This window comes from Pezoporus flaviventris, unplaced genomic scaffold (genome assembly GCF_033815535.1).
Source record: "Pezoporus flaviventris isolate CSIRO_AGI_PZ_B2104156 unplaced genomic scaffold, CSIRO_AGI_Pfla_v1 ptg000045l, whole genome shotgun sequence".
NCBI lineage: Eukaryota > Metazoa > Chordata > Aves > Psittaciformes > Psittacidae > Pezoporus > Pezoporus flaviventris.
The window spans coordinates 5,415,467-5,428,295 of NW_026892593.1; the positions used below are offsets into that span (position 1 = coordinate 5,415,467).

Sequence of the window (12,829 nt, forward strand, 5' to 3'; positions counted from 1 at the left end):
AATGCTCCATCCCTGGCAGTGTTCAAGGCCACGCTGGCCAGAGCCTTGGGCAACATGGTCTAGTGTGAAGTGTCCCTGAGCATGGCAAGCGGGTTGGAACTAAATGATCTTAAGGTCATTTCCAACCCTAACAATTCTGTGATTCTATGAGGATGGTCAAATACTGAGACAGGGCCACAGAGTGTGAAATCTTCAGCCACAGAAACAGTCCCAGCTCGGCTGCCCCCAGCCCTGAGCACCCTGACCTCTCTGGCTCTGCTCCCACAGGGTTGCTTGGATGGGTATCCTCCAGATGTGCCTTGCTTACTACGTGCTGCCTGCTGTGAGCCCACCGCGACCACCGCCCGTCGGCGGGCGCGGGCTGTGCGCGGTGCCTTTAATTGTCAGGGCGGGGGGTCGCGGGGGAGCTCCCCCTCCCCGCCAGTCCCGAGCATGCGCTGCACGGGGTGGCGGAGAGCGGCGCGGCGGGCGGTTGGCGGCGCCGCTCGTCCCTGGCAGCAGGTAGAGAAGCCGGCCCCGGCCCCGGCCCTGCCGTCGTGCGGCGCCGTGGTGGTGGCGGAGGCCACGGAGCCCTGAGCGCCCCCCGGGGAGCGGGGCTGAGCGCCGAGAGCGGCTCTCCCCGCCTGGGCTGCACCCGAAGAGAGAGGCAACGAGCGGGGAGCTGCGGCGGCCATGGGCAACGAGGCGAGCCTGGAAGGAGGCGAAGGGCTGGGCTCCTTCCCCGAAGGGGCGGCGGCAGCCGGGGATGGCGGCGGCCCTACGGCCCTCTTGGAGAGCCTCGTCCCGGCCGGGGTGGAGGCGGACCTGAGCCAGCTGAGCGAGGAGGAAAGGAGGCAGATCGCCGCTGTCATGTCAAGGGCGCAGGGGCTGCCCAGAGGGAACCTCGCCGCCGCGGAGCCGCCTCCCATGCAAAGGCACGCACGGAAATTCTCCCTTCTCCCATTCTTCCCTCCCTTATTCTCCGTCCTTTCGCGGTGGGGCGGGGGGCGAGGCGCGGTACGATCCGGGTCCGCCGCACCGGGAGCGGGCATGGCGTTCCGCTGGCTGCGGGAGGGAAGGGGGCGGCTGTGCGAGTGCGGACACCGGGACGGAGCCCGCTCTTTCCAGCTTTTCCCACTCCGGTGGTTTCTAATAATACCGACGGCCCTCCGTTCCAACGGGCTGCACCCTTTCCCCTTCCCTCCCTTCGCACCGATCCGGAACACGGGTAGCTTCTGTGTCTAGGGAGGGGAGAGAATTGCAGACATCATTTCGGTTTTCTCTGTGTGTGTGTGCCTGTGAAGTGCCCCGCAGCTCAGGTAGTAGCCAGGGAAGCTCTCCCTGGGGCTGATGGGTTCTGTAAGCTTCTCTTACTGGAGAGATCTTCTTGCTGAGTCTTTGACAGCTTTTGAGCATAATGTATTTGCTAGCCATTACTCTGCCAGTTCTTAACCTCTACAACTGTTATTTGGCTTCATTAAATAGGCATTGATTGAGTAGCTCTGTTTCAGTCTTTTTTCCTCCCAGTATTTTTCTTCTTGATTTTTTCTTTTTTTACCTTTTTTGTTGAAAGGGGAAAGAGGCGAAATAGTAACTTGATTCCTACTAGATTCAGTATTCTGGATAGTGATGGCCTTAGCTCGTTGTGCATCGCGATGGCTAGGGTTGTTCCCTTCCCCTTTCTTTACCTGCCTCTTGGCGGATATGCTGCCCGGGGTGCAACAAGCCCATTCCTTGGCCCGGCCCTGGGCCGGGTTTCCGCGGTGCTACCGCCCGCCCTCGGCCCCCCTGTCCTCGGTGCTGAACCGGCTGCTCTGCCACTGTCCATGGTGTTGGAGCGGTCGATCCCCGGCCATTCCCTGCTTCCATCTCCGGAGCTGCGCGAGTTGCTTGTCTAGAACGAGGATGTCGAAAGGAGCCTACTTGGCCGACCGTTCAACACTGTTCTTGTGTATGGACCTCACCCAAGATGAATGCATACTGACTTTATATAATACCGGGTTTTTATAAGTGAGTTCTAGAAGAGAAGCAAGGAGGGTGGGACCAAATTCATCACTGGGCAAACTACTGAAGCCATTAGGATTATACCTGAGATGCTGGTCTCCGTTTTTTAAAAATGGGATTCAAGTCTTCCTATTTTATGTCTTGCATAATTATTAAACAGGTATTAATATTGTATGTATAATATAATTTTCCATTCAGTGGAGGGCTCTACCCAGCTTCTATAGATGTTAATGAAAAGAAAAAATAAATCTGACTGCTTAGTTCTGTGAAACTAAGCTCAAAATTCCCTTTTGTATGACAGTCAGTGGGCAAAGACACAAAGACTTTGAAAGTTTATTGTTTCATGCTAATATTCCAGAAAAAAAGTGAGATAGATAGATGTCCTGGGAAGATGGTAGAATAGGCTAAACTCATTGCAATGTGAATCTTTCTGCATTTATAAAGGTCTGCTTTCCTACAAACATATTTAGGATATCAGAAACTACTTTGATCTTGTTAGTGTGCATACTTAACACTCTCCATTTAAAGTAAAGGCAGTCTATATTTGTCGATTACAGCCTTTTAACTTTTAGCCAAAGTTGACACTTTAGCATTTAGTGCAATAACCAGGTAACTAGTTTCTTTTGTGGGGTTGTAGCATCATAACGTCTCTGTGCCTGTCATGCTGTAATGAGGTTACTACTTGTCTCTGCTCGTCTGTTGTGGCTTTACTTGCTCCTCTTGCATGCCTCTCTCTGCTATTGAAATCTACGAAGAATGATGAGAATAATTAAGAACCTGATCCAATCCCTTTGAGTAAGACTCTTCTGAGAACCAAGGATCAGCCTCTTCCAGGCTTTAACTTAAATAAAGAACTAGCTTGCTGAGGCTCAGATTCTTTAGCTTCAGGGTTGTGGTTTTTTTTTGTTTGTTTGTTTGTTTGGTTTTGTTTTTTCCATTTTTTGTGGCCAAAAAAATCAGATGTGGAAAATATCTCTTAACTGATGCTCTACAACTGTTGTTCACAGCACTGGGTTATGCCAGTCCAAATGTTAAATGACAGAAACAGTGATTGAAAGAGGAATTCTGGGTTCCAATTTATATAGCCCTGTGTTATGATTGTGTTATGATTGCACTGCCTGTTAGGTATTTTTTTAACTGGATTTTTTCCACTGTGATGTCCATTATAATATAAGCTATTATCCAGTCTTACCTGAGAGACTAATAGTTATCTCCTGTTCTCAATGCTCTTTCATTGCCCAACTAAGTAACCCAAGTCATAAAATGGACAAATTCCTTACAACTGGTGGTATCCTGATGTAACAGTTTTTGCAACTACAGAGTTTTTGATAGTAAGTAGTGCACGTACCAGGAAACATACTTGCATGCTTACCACCATGAAATGTATGCTGTAGTTTCTAGGACTTCTATAGGCTTTGAGCTTTTAAGTCTTAAAAAATGCAATAGCTAAGTAGATGCATTTAATATTTATTATGCATTTTAAGATAAACATTTAGATCTAGAGCACCTGAAGTGTATTGCCTAAATCAAATGTACATTTTAGTTTTGTTTGTTTTTTTTTTCTTTGAGCATTTTACTCTCTAGGGCCTGGTCACCATTTGGGGTGCTTAGCATCTGTGGAAATCTTTCTATCCTGTTTCAATTACTTGCTTTCAGAAAACCCATGGTTAGGAAGTTTAGCTGAAACATACACAGTCAATTTGTAAGCAAGTTCTAGTTGTTGTAGCTTCATTTAATGATTCTGTAACTGTGTCAGTGTCCACTTGCTGAGGAATTGATCCACATCATCTGAAAGGATTAGATGACCAAACTGTATGTATGAACCATCTAATGAAGCTGGTTGGTTGTGTTTGTTTGTTTTCAGTTCATTAAGTTGGTCACAATAGACATTAATAGAAAAAAAAAAAATCTACATTTTGAGAGGAAATATTCAGAAGTTGTCCTGAGTGTCACACTTCTAAAGTATGATTATGGTGTTTTTTCCAGAAGCAATATGTATTTTTGTTAATAGTATCACTCTATTGACTTAAAAAAATAATTAAAAAAAAGAATTACCCACTAGGGGTATGTGTAAGTTTATACCTACCTTGTCTGTAGGTAAGAAAAGCTCTAACTATCCTGGAGTCACATAGTATTCATTGCACTTCTCTTTAATACTATCCTGATGAACAGGAAAAAGACATGCCTTTTTAAATAGGTATATATAGCTATGGCATTCAAGCACTAGTCTTTTTGTGAAATCTCCTCTTGACTCCAAAGTAAGCTTTGATTTGGTTCTAATATTCATGTAAATGAATAAAGATAAGTACTGTGATTCAAGACCTAAGTGACAAGGAACATAGCAGCATGAAGTAAAGTATTAGCTGAGGGAGGACTAAATGATTGTGCTTGTTGGGTTTGAAGACTTAAGGACAATGTTGTTTTGGGTTTTGTTTGGTTTGTTTGTTTTTTTTTTTAATGATTCAAAAGGTCTAAAAATAAGGAAATTATTGTTAAAAAAAAAAATTAATTGAGGACTTCTGATTCTCCAGATTACTTAAAATTGTTCAGTGTTAGTCTGTAGCTGGGTGCAAAATAGTTCTAGAAAAGAAAGCTTCAACTTCCAGCTACCTAAAACTAAATAGAGAAAGTCGTGACTTTTAACAGAGGTAATATTTTTCAAGAAGCTTGTCATTTCAAGGCTTTTTCTTCCACCAGTTAACCATGCTCTATATCCATTGCTTAGAAACATTTTCATATATAAAGGCAAGAAAATACACAAGCAGCCTTCCAGAATCATCTGGGTTTATTTCCTAGATTCATGGGGTTTAATCTCATTCCAAGTTCTGAGATCTGATCAGGTGGAAGTTTAAAGAGCACATCATTTTGATGAAAATGGAAGCTGGAGGAGAGCTCTATTCCAGTGGGGATTGACATTATATCCATATTTATTTGTGTTAATGTCCAAGTTCAGTTTCTAAAACTAGGTTTAGTTCTGGAGTGGTTTGTTTGTTTGCTTTTTTTGCTTTTTTGTACCTTCGTACTTTAAGGTTTGGGCATGGTACCCAGTTTCCTGAACTGAGTTTCAGTAGTACCATTGATCCTTTTCTTTTTTTCCCTTGTCACTCAGCATTGTTGAGTGATGCCTTCTAAGATTTTGAACATTTACAAACATGAATGCTGGAAGCATACCAGACTGCCACTAAGAGAATGGTTGAAATGATTTCACTTGGCATGCCGTAACTCTTGAGATAAACTTGGGAGTGCTCATCTAAATAACATGAAACAGAACTGCAGGTAGACCTACCTAGTCACTAACGAGAGTGTAAAATTGTTTTTTTTAACAAGTAAAGATGCTAAATATTTGAAGGAATTAGATTATCATTGGGCTTTTCTGTATTATCTTTGTTATGTATAATGAGTTAATCAGTGTTCACTGATGCCAATGGAAACACACCTATTCACAGTGGGTTGCCCAATAAAGTGCCAGTGCTGCAGCCAATAATTTTACAAGAATGGGGAAGGATAAGTGGAGTTATGGAAAGCTGGAAATAGTTTTTCCTTAACAAGAATTTCATGTGGAAACTGTTAATTTGCCCAAAACAATTCAGACAAGATTGTGAGAAAATCCCATGTTGTGAGAATTATGAGCACAGAAATGGCTGCCACTTAGCCTTGCCCTTTCGTATTGCCACTGCTAGGTATGGAATGAAAACTCTAAAAATTAATCAGAAATAATGGTAAACCCATAGTAACATTAACAGTGTAAAAATATTTTTCAGTGTGTCTATTAATATATATAATTCTGCAGACTTCTGAGAAAATTCTCAGACAATTGTGTAATTTTTTATTGATTTATATATTGGTTAAGGAATATAGTGAAATATAATGACTGATCTCTAAATTGGAGAGACATCAATTTGATAGGTGGACCACTCAGTGGATAAAGAACTGGCTGGATGGTCGCACGCAGAGTTGTGGTCAATGGCTCAATATCCAGCTGGAGACCGGTAACGAGTGGTGTCCCTCAGGGATCAGTGTTGGGACTGGTCTTGTTCAACATCTTTGTCAGTGACATGGCAGTGGGATTGAGTGCGCCCTCAGCAAGTTTGCCGATGACACCAAGCTGTGTGGTTCGGTTGATATGCTATAGGGAAGGAATGCCATCCAGAGGGACCTTGACATGCTTGTGAGGTGGGCTGATGCCAACCTCATGAGGTTTAACCATGCCAAGTGCAAGGTCCTACAGCTGGGTCGGAGCAATCCCAGGCACAGCTACAGGTTGTGCAGAGAAGAGATTCAGAGCAGCCCTGTGGAGAAGGACTTGGGAGTGTTGGTTGATGAGAAAATGAACATGAGCTGGCAGTGTGCGCTTGCAGCCCAGAAAGCCAACCGTATCCTGGGCTGCATCAAAAGGAGTGTGACCAGCAGGTCAAAGGAGGTGATCCTGCCCCTCTACTCTGCTCTTGTGAGACCTCACTTGGAGTATTGTGTGCAGTTCTGGTGTCCTCAACATAAAAATGACATGGAACTGTTGGAACAAGTGCAGAGAAGGGCCACAAGGATGATCAGGGGATTGAAGCACCTCCCATCTGAAGACAGGCTGAGGAAGTTGGGGCTGTTCATCCTGGAGAAGAGAAGGCTGCATGGTGACCTCATAGCAGCCCTTCCAGTATCTGAAGGAGGCCTATAGGGATGCTGGGGAGGGACTCTTCATTAGGGACTGTAGTGATAGGACAAGGGGTAATGGGTTAAAACTTAAACAGGGGAAGTTTGGACTGGATATAAGGAAGAAGTTCTTTACTGGAACAGGTTGGCCAGCCAGGGCAGTTGTGAACGCTCCATCAGTGGCAGTGTTAAAGGCCAGGTTGGACAGAGCCTTGGGTGAGATGGTTTAGTGCGAGGTGTCCCTGCCCATGGCAGGGGGGTTGGAACTAGATGATCTTAAGGTCCTTTCCAACCCTAACTATTCTATGATTCTATGATTTTGCTCATGAATGTCCAAAAAGCACTGTCTTGTCTAGAAAAACAAGATCAGTTAACTGGATCTCTCAAAGTGAAAGCTGACAATTTTATATTTGCAACACTGTAGTGGCACTGAAGAGAACATCATATCTTCCAGCAAAAGCACAGTGTTAGCACTGAATAGAATATTTTACTACAATGCAATACTGTTGATTACAATATTATTTCCTTCCACTGCAGCCAAATACAGCAACAAGTAGAATATTATGCCACATCTGGAGGCATGATCTTGATTGTGGTTCCTAAATTCTTAGTTTTGTTTTCTTCTATATGAAAACACAGCAAAATCTTATTGTTAAAATAGTTAGAAAAATCCCTATGTAGTGAGAGATTTTATTGCTGGGCAATGTGAATTGTTGGGATGATGCTGACAGAAAGCTCTCTAGTAGTTCTATTTAAAAAGAAAAAAATCTTCTATACTAATTCTATGAACCAACATCTGGTTTGTCTGAAAATTCTTACTTGTGAGTGGATGGGTTGAAAAGAAATGGGTTTAAAAAGAAGTATTTACTCCTTAATGTACCTGTGTTTTAGGAGTTTAAATATTTGCTGCATATTAAATTGTAAATATATCCAAATTTTGTAAAAGTAGGCAAAACACAAGTGCATAAATATTTTGTATTGTGCAGTGTTTTTCTTGTATGGCTGTGCTTTGATCTGCTAATTTTCTAACACCTCTGTTTCTTTCAGTCTTCTCTATGTTTGTATCCCAAGGCGTAGAGTGGAGAGTTAGTCGTTTGGATTTAGGTGAAACAAGCGGTCGTAGCTTTGTGTTCTTTGTATTTCTGAAAAGAAAATTAATTGTTGTATTAGATTATTTTCTAAATAATAAATCAGCCTATGCTTGAGTACTGGTATAAGGCTTTAAAGAGCAATAATTTTAGTTTAAATACTTTTTACATGCACCTTATGTTATAAGCGTTGCTCTTGCAAACACCCAGGAGACTTCACAGCGTTACCAATGCACTTCCAGGGTCACAGATACATCTTATATTATCTCATTTTTCTGGTACTCTTGTACTGTGCATCGTTTTAATTTGTATACATTTTCTGTCTGCAGACATCCTGAGCTTGATACAAGACCCAGGCAACCAGGTAAGCCTCCAGATCCAGGACCACCAAGTTTAAGTAAAAGCAGAACTGTAGATGCGCTGAAGACAGAACAACGGGCACCTGGACGGAGCCCTTCTTCTATTAGCCTAAGGGAGTCAAAGTCCAGGACTGATTTTAAAGAAGATCAGAAGCCAAGTATGATGCCCAGTTTTCTTTCAGAAGCCAATCCACTGAGTGCAGTCACTTCAGTTGTGAACAAATTCAATCCTTTTGATTTGGTATCAGATTCAGATGCAGCCCAAGAAGCTAGTAGGAAACAAAAGGTTACCCCAAAAGAGCAAGGGAAACCTGAGGAGCAGAGGGGTCTTGCAAAACATCCAGCTCAACAACAGTCTGCAAAGCCAGCTGTTCAACAACAAGGACCTGCCAGACCTACTCCCCAGCAAACTGAGTCTTCCAAACCAGTGCCTGGGGAACCAAAGCAAGTTCAGAGACCAGGCCCTGGTCACCCGTCAGACTCAAAAGCAGAACCAGCGAAACAACCACTCCAGCCACGAGGACCACAAAAATCTCAGCCCCAACAGTCAGAACCATCGAAGCCTGTTCAACAACCACCATCTGCAAAACCTTCAGGCCCAACAAAACTGCCACCACAGCAAACAGAGAATGTTAGACTGTCATCCCAAGCACCACCTCCCATGAAACCATCATCACAGCAGCCAGGACCTGTAAAACAACCATCTCAGCAGCCGGCACGACAAGGGGGTCCTGTAAAGCCATCTTCACAACAAGCAGGGCCTCCAAAGCAGCCTTCTCAACAACCTGGACCTGAAAAGCCATCTGCTCAGCAAGCAGGACCTGCAAAACAACCATCCCAGCCTGGACCTGGGAAGCCACCTCCTCAGCAAACAGGACTTGTAAAACAAGTGCCACCACAGACAGGGCCAGCAAAACCATCTTCTCAGCCTGCAGGGGCTGCAAAGCCCCTGGCACAACAACCAGGACCTACAAAACCACCAAGCCAGCAACCAGGGCCTGAAAAGCCCTTGCAGCAAAAACAAGCTGGTCCAACCCAACCTACTGAGTCCACCCCAAAGAAAACCTTCTGTCCTCTTTGCACAACTACGGAACTGCTGCTGCATGCTCCAGAAAAGGCCAATTACAACACTTGCACACAGTGTCATACTGTAGTCTGCAGCCTGTGTGGATTCAATCCCAATCCTCATATAACAGAGGTGAGTAATTTTTAACCTGATGTTCACTACCAGAGCAAAGACTAGCTTTACCTTTGTTAAGCTGCAACATCAGTTGTGTTACAGTCTTTATCATCATGGCCGTTTAAGGCCATAACAAGTTCAGTGAACAAAAATCATGCTATTTGGGAAAACTGCTTATGAGGAAAAGAGTGTGAAATTATGAAGGAGATAATGGTTCTCTGCACAGTGTTTAGAAGTGTGTTCTCATTTCTTATAAAAAAAGGAGAAACCCCAATGTGACTTGTTTGCCATTTTTCTTGATTTTAAGCACTCACTGGCTATGTTTCTAATTTGACCACAGTAGTAATGTACTAATATGTTTATAAGTAAATAAAATTTGCTGCTATAAGATGACTTTTCATAGCCCCAGTGTGTGTTTTGGAAAAGGATGCTGTGGTGTATTTGCTTTGTAACTATGTCAGTGTTCATTAGCTGAAAGGCTGAGTCATGTGTTTTGACTTGGTGATACTCAGGTTCTTTCATTCTTGTGGGATGCTGTGAAACAGATCTCTGTGGACTATCTCTAACCTTGATCACCGTTCCTGCTGTAATTATATAACGTAGAAATGGCATAGAAAGTGTGAAGACTTCATATGAACTTCATTTAACGTGATGTTTGTGATAGTTTAATTTATGTTGGCTGATGCCAGCCTTATGAAGTTTAACCATGACAAGTGCAAGGTCCTACACCTGGGCTGGAGCAATCCCAGGCACAGCTACAGGTTGGGCAGAGAAGAGATTCAGAGCAGCCAGTGGAGAAGGACTTGGGGGTGTTGGTCGACGAGAAAATGAACATGAGCTGGCTTCAGTGTGTGCTCGCAGCCCAGAAAGCCAGCCATATCCTGGGATGCATCAAAAAGAGCGTGACCAGCAGGTCGAAGGAGGTGATCCTGCCCCTCTACTCTGCTCTCATGAGACCTCACTTGGAGTATTGTGTGCAGTTCTGGTGTCCTCAACATAAAAAGGACATGGAACTGTTGGAACAAGTCCAGAGGAGGGCCACAAGGATGATCAGGGGATTGAAGCACCTCCCATCTGAAGATAGGCTGAGGAAGTTGGGGCCGTTCAGCCTGGAGAAGGCTGTATGGAGACCTCATAGTAGCCCTTCCAGTATCTGAAGGGGGGGCTATAAGGATGCTGGGGAGGAACTATTCATTAGGGACTGTAGTGATAGGACAAGGGGTAATGGGTTAAAACTTAAACAGGGGAAGTTTGGATTGGATATAAGGAAGAAGTTCTTTACTGGAACAGGTTGGCCAGCCAGGGCAGTTGTGAACGCTCCATCAGTGGCAGTGTTAAAGGCCAGGTTGGACAGAGCCTTGGGTGACATGGTTTAGTGCAAGGTGTCCCTGCCCATGACAGGGGGGTTGGAACTAGATGATCTTAAGGTCCTTTCCAACCCTAACGATTCTATGATTCTATGTGCTTATACATATACTTTACTTACTGTGTTTGGGAATAAAGCTTCATATGAATATCTAATCTCTTGTTGTTTGAGCAGCTTCTCGTACATCCTGATACATTAATTTTAAATTTGCAGTGTAGTTTGAGTTTGTTTTCTGTACCAACACTTTTATCAATTTATAGAAATTCAAACACAGCAGACTTGGCATCGAGGGCTAACTAGTGATGAAATAGCCAGAAAGGGTATTTGAGAAGCTTATTTTTTTCTTGTTTTGGTATTTGTTTAGCTGATCAGAGATGCTGATAGGAAGAAGTGCGGACTGCTACTATATTGTGAACATGATGAATAATATCCCTATGCTTAAAATTGAATCAAAGAATCACTGAGGCTGGAAGTGTCCTCTGGAGATCTGGTACTCCAACCTTCTGCTCAAAGCAGGGTCACCTAAAGCAGGTTGCTCATAGACAGTTTTGAGTATTTCCAAAGATGGAAACCTGACAGGCATTGGTACCATAATGATTTAAGAACATTGCTAGCAGTTAGGTTTCTTTCTAGTATAGATGTTTATTAGTGGGTATCTGGTAAAAAGACAACACACTTTGTGCACCCAGCAATCATATTATTTATTGGTTTGTTGTTGAAATTGTGATTTTTTTTTTTTTTTTTTTAAACCTGAAACACTAATTGTAGTAAACATTGGTAGCACCTTGCATTATGTAGGGGTATACGCTCTTGTTTGAGTATAGGGAAATTAAGCATTGAAATAGTTGGCATTAATGCTTGGACTTGAACAGCCGTGTGCAAAAATTTTAGAGTATTGCTGAAAGTCTATATTATCTGAGCTTGCATGAGAAAAGGTCATAAAGCATGTTGTTGTAGACAATTTTGGGTAAAAAAAGAAATATATTTATATATTTATGTATAGATGGTGGTGCATTGATTTTAAAGTCAAAGTGGAACTTTGTAAGAAAACTTTGCCTTCAAATTCTGACAGAATGTTTTTAGACCAACATTTGTGAATGTTGTTTATTTCCATAGTGTGCTCCTGGAGTCTCTTGGAGCTCCAAGTTTATCCTCTTAAAAACTTCATATTTGCCATAGAAATGATCAGCAACTTTGGTATGTTCACATGAAATGAATTTTAGGAGAGAGAGAGAGTTTATGTAAGAAGATCTCAAAGTATTTGGCAATTCTGTGAATAAATACTAGTTTTTGAAGGGGGTACTCTGTAAGTGTGAAATTCAGGACTTTAAGACAATAAATACAGCTGCATTTAAGACTGATTGCATACATATGTAAAAGCAGATTTGAATTTCATATTACACAGTGAAATAAACACAGGATATGCATTTATTTCACAATGAAATAATTTCAGTAAATGAAGGTATTGGACGGCTAATTTATTCAGCTATTAGTTCCAATCTCCTGACTCCCACTCAGACTTTTCTCATTTGCTCAGCTTTACACCATCAGCTGTCTTGCTGAAACTTCATTGTGGGTGTCCTGCTCCAGTCTGCAGTGAAGTGTGATGAAAATCACATCTGACTTTATTACTAAACAATTGGAGCAAAGTAATAGAACCTGCTCTGGCACATGCAGAAATTTTGCTTATTTCAGCTACAAAAGTTCCCACTTGAGTTATTATCAAACTTTCCTTCTAGTTTCCCTTTTCTTTCAATGCTTAGATTGTTAGTAAAAGTTTGTGATTCCTCCTTTGCAATAGTTTATGCATCTCTTCCTGTCTGGCATGAAAACCATAGATTGTGTCTCAGCTGTCAGTTTCCTTGATTATGGTGCAAGGTTTTTCTTTTGGCTTCTCTTATTTTAGGTTCTCCAAAAGTGTTATTGACTAAAAGTCTTCATCTCTCACCCATGCACTTATTGACTGTATCTTCACCTCTTATTGCTATCCTTTGACTTTTTTTGCAGTTCTTTTTGCCAAGTTTCATGATTCTGTGTTGTGCTTTTCCCATGCCTGTTATAGCCACTGTTTTTATTGCTTATGTTAGAACACATTACCAGTTGGAAAGCAGTTATTTGAAATTAGATGTGGGGAAAGGGAAAGACATTTATTTAGAAACAAATTTGTACTCCTTTTGTTCTCTAACATTTTCCCCTGTACAGCTGC

At 42.5% G+C, this 12,829-nt stretch overlaps 1 protein-coding gene across 8 annotated transcripts in view; it reads left to right on the plus strand.

Annotated features, from left to right (window-relative positions):
• Positions 1-422: 422 nt before the first annotated feature.
• The window catches only part of PCLO (piccolo presynaptic cytomatrix protein), a 354,829-nt gene continuing 342,422 nt past the window's right edge, over positions 423-12,829 (plus strand). For all 8 annotated transcript variants that reach the window (XM_061467286.1, XM_061467287.1, XM_061467291.1 and 5 more), the window contains exons 1-2: positions 423-914; positions 8,048-9,275. In XM_061467286.1, coding sequence (XP_061323270.1) covers positions 673-914; positions 8,048-9,275 — 1,470 coding nt within the window. In that variant the 5' untranslated portion in view covers positions 423-672. The remainder of the gene's footprint in view (positions 915-8,047; positions 9,276-12,829) is intronic.